The following is an 8012-nucleotide window of genomic DNA, read 5'->3' as shown; positions in this document are numbered from 1 at the left end:
TACTATATGAATATATTATTTATTAAAAATTAATTTTTAAGAATTAAATTATTGATATTCTACATTTAGAATTATCATAATAAATTTCAATTTAAATCATTAAATAAAATCGTGATACAACTAAATGTTTAAATGATTAAAAAACAAATATATGATAAGATAACTATAAAACATAAGTTAATTACTTAATTATAAAAAAAATTAAATAATTTAAAAAATATAAAAGATAATCTTATATTATTATATTATATTATAATATATTTCATTTATCTATTTATCAATATTATTTATTAATTCATATTATATTTTAAATTTATGTGTACTGCTTTAATTAATTTTAAAGTATTTAGAAATTATTTAAAGATAATAATTTATCATTGATATTAGCAAAACGTCATGTATAAACAACACACCTACTAAACTTGTGAGCTTTTATCAAATATAATGATAAAAAATTTATTATTCCAATAAAAATCTTTTTCAAACATTAAATAATATTTATGTTAAAGTTATTATAATGAAATTTGAGTTAAAATAATTTATTTGAAACAATAATGATAGAAAATTTGGATAAATATAAAAAAATAAATTTATATGTAACTTCCAATATAATAAAGTCAAAAAAACAAAAACTTTTAAAATATTAAATTATTGATATTTTGAAGTAGAAATATTAAAAGTTAACATAAATTCAGATAATTATAAAAATAAATTCATACAAATAAAATAAAATAAAATAAAATAAATACGCTTTTTAAAATATTAAATTATTGATATTATGAAGTTACCTAAAACAGGAGGATGCAAAATTTCATAGAAATAAATGTATGATTTCAGAGGCAAAAGAAATATATGATTAAACATATAAGATGCTAAAACTGTGGAGGAGGTGCGATCCAGATTGTTTTTAGCCCTTGCGTACAAGGATGATAGCAAATCTTGCACTTCTCTCTATATTCTTCGACAAGCCCAAAGGGATAATCCAAGGGCGACAGAAAGAATTTAGGGGTGCCACGGGAGTAATGGTGGACCCTATTTGCTACGATCTCTGTTTCTCCTTCACTTGAAATCCAAAACGACGTTTTACCAAGAAATATCGCCCCACCTCTCAACCTTCCCTTATTGCGCCATGCCTTGCGCTTCCAATCCAGCTTGTACAGAAGAAACCATTCGTCATCATACTCACCAGGATATAGGGAATAGCGATCTTTGGCTGCATATGCCAATAACAACTCTCCTTCAACTTCCAGCAAGTAATTCGGATTACTGAAGCAAAACAAAGTACAATCATCAATAGCAAAGTCGTTTTCATAGGTTGGAGAAGATCTAATTCTTATAATACTCCATTTTTGAGTGGCAGTGTTGAAAGATGTCATCCGGTAGAAAGATCCGAAATGACAGTAAAAACTTCCTCCCATGTAGGCCACGGATTCCACGGAGTCGAAAAACTCAGGTACACGAAATATACTGCCGTTCCATGTCCGATCATCCCCACAGGGGCGGCATATGCTTATGGAGATTTTACCCGACTCGGGTGGATGCGTCACAAACACAACGCAATCAGGGAAAGTAGGGGCGGAGGAGAATGTGGCAACTTCAAACCCAGGTGACTCCAGGTGAGGAAGGGATATCACCGCTTTAGTAAATGGACTAAAGAAAAAAAGAGCAAACTCCCTTTTCCTTCCTCTTTGGAGAAAAGCACCCAACCGTCTCTGGACGCACAAGCCTCCGCATCCACGAAGTTGCTCCTCCCTTCCATCATCCCGTTTTCTACAATGTAAGATCGGGATGCGCTGCTGCCTTGATGGAGATCAGGCTCACGTAGCTTGCAAATACTCGATGTACGGTTTGAATCCGTTGTCTTCTTCCACATGTATTCCATTGTCCATGGCAGTTTCGGAATGGGAAAGAGCCCTTGAATGAGTCGTACCGGCAGCCGCCAACCCTTGCAAACGGCGCGAAACCGAATCCGATCGCAGATGTGGAGGAGGCGTTTGAATAGCATCACTAGTATCTCATCAGGGAGATTCGACCATGGCCTGAGCAGGGAAGCCATGAGTGCAATTGATAGGGTTTCTTCTTCAGCCCTAGTTTTATATATAGTACTAGTGTGAGGGCAAGGGATTGTTTCCAATAATGTACTTGACGTGCGGAACAAGCAAGAATGATCCGTCACAATAGGAATCCTTCTTCCCACTCCATAAAATTATAATTTATGATAATATATTCCATGTTTAGTTCCAAATTTTATTTTATTTTATTTATTTTTCTCCTTTTTAATATTTCCTATAAATCTTATAAAAGTTATCCTTAAAATTTCTAAGTGGGCATGCATGTTTTTACTTGTACAATTTAAAGTAATAGGAATACAAGGAGAATGAACAAGAGAAATTATTATTTATATATTGTCTATAAAAAGTAATAATATTAATAACAAGGGAAGGCAAAAAGTTTATTTTAAAAAATAATAATAATAAAATATAACAAGAGAAGTTTATTCTAATTGAAATAAGTTTTATTATTGAATTTTGAGTTACATTATAATATCAACTTGAATTTCCATCTACATTACATTCGATATTAACTTTCTTAAACGGTTGAGATATAAAAAGAGTAAGAAATACAAGAAAATATAAAAACTGAATTATATTCATTTATTTTTTTGTATTTTTTATGGTAAACCATCAATGAAAATAATTATTTTTAAAAAAAATTTTAATTCGTTTTTCTTACCCTATGGTTTTTAAAAATTTTGAAGGAGAATTGAAATGAAAGAAAATCAAAATGAATAATAAAAAAAAAAACATATATTTAAAGTTAATAACTATTTCTAGGTAGAACTTCAAACTCATTTCACTTATTTTTTTTATTTTTATATAAAGCTCAAGTAATATGTACATAAACTTTTAATTCATTTTAATTATATTTGATTTTTTATATTTTTATAATAAATCAAATATTTGAAAATGTTTTTTCTTAAAAATGAATTCGAAAAAACACATAAAAATAATTTAGTAACTTTAATTTATTTTTTATTTTTATGTACTTTTCCTTTTTTTATTTGAAAATTTTGAAAAACACTTTCAAATTTTTGAAAAATCATTTATAGTATTTTTTTGGAAAAATATTTGTAGATGATTCTTTTACAAATATTTTTAAAAAATATTTTTATTTAAAACACTTTGGAGTACAAATACTATCAAATTCAATTAAATAAAATAATTATTGTCACTGTAATTACTTAAAAAACAAAATCAAAAAACTCAAAACGCAGCGTTTTTGTTTCCCACTATAGCAAAAAGACTATGACTACCACTAACATTCCTCCGAATACCCACTCACATTATCCACTCCCTTCTCTACCAGACATGAACTCAATCTCCACTCTCTCTAATGGCCATTCTTCACTTGTCTCTCTCTCTACGCCTCTTAAAACCTCCCCAAAACCCAAACCCCACCACCCCAAAACCCAGAATCCTCTGCAATTCCTCCAAGAGAGACTTCATACTCAACACTGCTTCCCTCTGTGCATTTTCTTTGTCAGCACACGACCCATTTGCCACAGCCTTTGCTGATACTTCCCCATCTTCAAAATCCATACTGTCTGCCATAGCCAACACCAAAACTTGGTTTCAGTTCTTTGGTGATGGGTTCTCCATCCGGGTTCCACCTGAGTTTGAGGACATTATGGAGCCTGAGGTGAAAATGGTTTCACACAGTTATTCTTATACATTCTGTGATTGACTAAAGAATTGTTTGGTAGAACTGAAAATTCAACTTTCTGTGATTACAATAGCATGAAATTTCCAGTATTGAACACTGAATTGTGATATCAAAAAGTCCCTGTTTGACTGTTTTAATTTTTTATGTTTCTAGGATTTCAATGCTGGATTGTCTCTTTATGGAGATAAGGCAAAGCCCAGGAAATTTGCAGCTAGGTTTGCATCTTCGGATGGGTATGCAATCAGATGTCGAGTTCCTTTGATTTTGTGTTTATATTTTAATCAAATGGAAGAAATTTTTGAGAATTTTGGCTATACAAGTTGTGCTTTGTTGAATTTCATACCCCTTATTTATTTTTTTATGCTATTTAGTTTCTGAATATGTGAAGTTTCCACAAATTTATAGACATTCATTGTTGTGCATCTTTTCTTTATCACTGAATGTCTTATTGTTTGGCGCAGATCAGAAGTTTTGAGCGTTGTAATTCGGCCTACCAATCAGCTGAAGATCACCTTCTTGGAGGTTTGTGCTTTGACAATAACAGTGCTTATGATATTTTGTTCATTGTTAAATTAATCATAGAGCTCTTTTTACTAGACGAACTGCAAATCAATAATTGTTATTGAATGGTTGTATTTGGGGTTTCTACCATATTTGTTGTTGTGCAATCAGCGATTAGCCTTATATTGCCACTCTTAAATAAGGACGAGCTTAGTTTGTGCCCAATGGTGCTAGAAGATACCACATTGTGACATTTCAATTTTTTTTCTCTAATTTTGTGCAGAACCGGTATTCTTGTGCATTTTTGTTTAATTCTCTCTATCAGTGGCAAGCTTGAAATTTTTTCTTTTAGAAATAATGTTTCGCATATCTAGTTAAAAAACATTGGAAGTTTTGGAATTTGGCACAATGTTTTCTTATCAATTTTGAGACTACCTTGGTTTAAGTTATAGTAATGAAGATTGTGGGCAAAATGTGTGCCTTTATTCTATTGAGACGATATTGGTTTAATAGAAGGAAAAGTTAACTGTCCGTTTAGTATGCCTGAGATGAGACAAACCATCGGTGTTTTAAGTGGATGTCCTACGGGTTTTAGAAGCTTTTTGTGCCAAAATTTTCTTCTCCCATTCTATGCTTCTAAGTATGCGTTGGCATCAGTAGTGCTTGGCTTCCCAAGTAAATGATTACCCATAAGATTAGATACTTGGTGAGGTCCATGGTGGATTGGCCTTTTCAACTATGATGTCGGGGTTCATTCTTGATTCAAGTTCCAGAGGACCTCTAACTCTATTTTGCCATGATAAAAAGAGATCTATGATGACTCTATATCTAAAATAAGAACAAGATCCTTGAGCTTGTTCTGACCAAGTAGCTTGCGGCTTGTGGAATCCTGTGGGAATCCGTATGTAACACCTTCCTGAATAATGGCTCTGCCTTTTCAAGTTTCAAAAGAGGTATAGATAAAAGCATCTGTTTGCCTAGTTCCTCCTTTAGTATAATTCTGAAGTATCTTGTCCCATACTCTGCTTGTTAATTTGATTCATACAGTCCTTAACTTCAAGATTAAGAAGTAGATTTCCATGACCTAGCTGAAGGTCTTACCATATAGGTTTGCTTTTATCCTATCTCATGAAGTTTGTTAACACAATTGTCATTGCAATCAATTACATTGATACAGCATTGCTTAACTCTCTCCCTAATACTTCTCGTAAACTGACATTCTTGATAACATGCTTCTCTATTTCATTGAAAATAAGAGCATCCAGAGTGTTTTGAATTCTCTCACAAGATAAAGATCAAGCTGGGAGTTTTTCTGCAATAAGCAGCTATGAGAACATTCAGTTCTTAAAAATTTTTAATTTCCATGTAAGCTATAGCAATTAGCCTTGAGGTGGTTGTGCTGTTTCATAATCATTAGCCCTGTGGAAGGTATAAAAGAAATTTTCACAATTATTAGTGAAATACCAACATGGGATCATCAATATCATCCTCAGTGATAGTTTTAGATCTAATATCGTTCATGATTGTGGTTCATCCCTTTACAATCTTCTTACTAGAAGAGTAATTTACATAATCTTTGCGTACATGAACAGGCCAAAGATATTACTGATTTAGGTTCCTTGAAGGAGGCAGCAAAAATCTTTGTTCCAGGTACTTTGTCTCATTATTTTCTTCCACCTTTTTGGATTTCTTAGGCAAAACTTTATAGCAAAATCTTTCTTCAGAGGGCATAGAGCTGTTCTAACTGATTTAGTTTTTCCCTATCAACTACTATGTATGAGTAATGGGCCTAATGCCCCCATAGTGCAGTTCTTTTTATCTTCCTTCTGCCATCTTGGCATTGATTTTCAATTATTTTCATACTTCCATTGCAGCTGCGGCAACTTTGTACTCTGCCCGAACAATAAAAATAAAGGAAGATGATGGTTTCAGGTAACTTTATCTTCAGGCTGAGACAAGGCCATTTAAATCATACTGAGAATTAATTCCTCCAAAGTTCTAGTTATGTCTTTATGAAAGATTAGTAATTTCCTTTTGTCTTTCTCTTCTTTTCTTTTTGGCTGAGGAAAAAAAAGTAATATATTGAAGGGCAAGAAAAGAAATGAAATTCAATACAATCAAAAGTAATTATAAGCATCTTCCCTTCTTTACTACAATCATCAGCAATAACACAAATGACATTATTAGGAATTCATCTAGCTTCCAACTATGCTTGTTTGGACTATATGACTTAGCATACTCCCCCTTTTGTCTCTCTATATTCTATAAAAGTTAACGAAATTCCAATACATCCTGTTTTTGAAGCAATTGCTTGTCATGGTTATCTGTTTAAATACTTGATTTATTTCAGGACTTATTACTTCTATGAGTTTGGTAGAGATGAACAGCACCTAGCTGTAGTTGCTGCTGTTAACGGCGGAAAGGTTTGTTCTCACATGTCCTCTAGTGTTCGAATACAATCAAGGACTATAGCTAGACCACACTTAGGACTTTGTGCATCATGATGGATAATAGTTTTCCAGAAAAATGCATTGTGAACTGATCAGATTTTCCAAAATGGTTCACTGGCTCGGTCAATGGTGTTGAGTGTAATTTCTCATAAAATGAGGGACAATTTATCCCTTGAATGTATTTGGCTAATCATTTTGGTAAACCTGATTGGTTCACCGTGCAGCACTCTAGTTTCAATCTTACAGTTGATCAACTTTACAGATTTCCTATTGAATAGCCTTTGTTGAACCTGCCAGTTCAAGATTTAGAATCCCAATTTTTCCACTTGAAGACCAGGGTTTTTTTTTTTTTTTTTTTTTGGTCATTTGGATGAATAATTATCAATTCAAGTGAATCCCATCTGTCTTTTATTTGCAACCTGTAGGCTTTTATTGCTGGAGCAGCTGCCCCACAGTTTAAGTGGGATGATGACGGTGTCAAGCTTCGTTCTGCTGCTATATCACTGACACTGTTATAGTCATCTTCCAAGAAAAAATCATGTAACAGGTTTGCAGAATCATCTCTTGATTTTGGAATGCCCTCATTATTTGTCATGCCACCACAATGAAGAAAATTAGGACATGATCCTTTTCTTCTAGAAATTTTAGCCCAACTTCTTGAGCTCAAGGCCGAAACCTTCAACCTGAGATAAAGCCTCTGGTCCAAGAAGTTGGAAAATAATTCTGAAGCTATCAAAAAGTAGGAAAATTGATCATTGAGAATTTTACTGTTACTCACTTGGTGGTGTTGTTTTTTTGCTGCTTCAGAGTCCAGATTGTCTTGTATTCTTTGTAGTATGCTGCCGTGCTTCTAATTTGGAAACCAAATCATATTTGTGATTTGATGGGTCATTCTTGAAGCAAACCAAAATCCCAGAACTCCATGGTTGTTCTTATCTGCTAATGGCAAGTTGTGGGCAGTTCAGATTTTCCTGACAGCTGCAAAGCAGCTTAGAGCTCATAGCTAATGGAGTCTGAAAGAAAAAAAATTGTTTCAGGCATTTGTAAATTCTGAGGGATTGTATGAGGGCATTTCTTGTTCAATTTGCGTCGAAATTTTGTGAATGAAATACTTTTTTCTGCAGTTTTTTTGCATGATTCACTAAGTACCCACTACAGTCTGGGCTTTTTCTGAGATCTCCAAATAACAATCTGGTCTCATGGCCATGTTTGATATACAAATCTTTTTCTTTTCCGAGTTTTTCATGAGCTCACAGATGGCTGACTGCCTTTGCTCTGAGCTGGTACATGGTACTGTCTCAGTCTAGATGGGCTGCAACTTCCATGGTTTAACCTTAG

The 8012-nt window shown here is 33.2% G+C and overlaps 2 protein-coding genes across 3 annotated transcripts; one reads left to right on the top strand and one right to left on the bottom strand.

Annotated features, from left to right (window-relative positions):
• Window positions 1–747: 747 nt before the first annotated feature.
• On the bottom strand, window positions 748–1804 carry LOC117931179. Its single transcript, XM_034852092.1, has 2 exons — window positions 873–1804; window positions 748–774 (listed from the first exon to the last, which is right to left on the bottom strand). Exon 1 carries the CDS (start codon window positions 1416–1418, stop codon window positions 873–875), a length of 546 nt encoding a protein of 181 aa, XP_034707983.1. The 5' UTR covers window positions 1419–1804; the 3' UTR covers window positions 748–774.
• A 1544-nt stretch (window positions 1805–3348) lies between these two features.
• Window positions 3349–7850, top strand: LOC117929719. 2 transcript variants are annotated; one of them, XM_034850104.1, is made up of 8 exons: window positions 3349–3699; window positions 3877–3956; window positions 4185–4245; window positions 5817–5874; window positions 6099–6156; window positions 6575–6647; window positions 7100–7221; window positions 7482–7850. In XM_034850104.1, exons 1-7 carry the CDS (start codon window positions 3394–3396, stop codon window positions 7190–7192), a joined length of 729 nt encoding a protein of 242 aa, XP_034705995.1. In that variant the 5' UTR covers window positions 3349–3393; the 3' UTR covers window positions 7193–7221; window positions 7482–7850. The 2 variants fall into 2 exon arrangements, with proteins under 2 accessions (XP_034705995.1, XP_034705994.1); XM_034850103.1 differs by having other exon boundaries at window positions 7100–7850.
• The last annotated feature ends 162 nt before the right edge of the window (window positions 7851–8012 follow it).

This window comes from Vitis riparia, chromosome 14, assembly GCF_004353265.1.
Source record: "Vitis riparia cultivar Riparia Gloire de Montpellier isolate 1030 chromosome 14, EGFV_Vit.rip_1.0, whole genome shotgun sequence".
NCBI classification, from domain to species: Eukaryota; Viridiplantae; Streptophyta; class Magnoliopsida; order Vitales; family Vitaceae; genus Vitis; species Vitis riparia.
The sequence above is the reverse complement of the archived record's forward strand: the minus strand, read 5'-3'. Positions and strand labels throughout refer to the sequence as shown.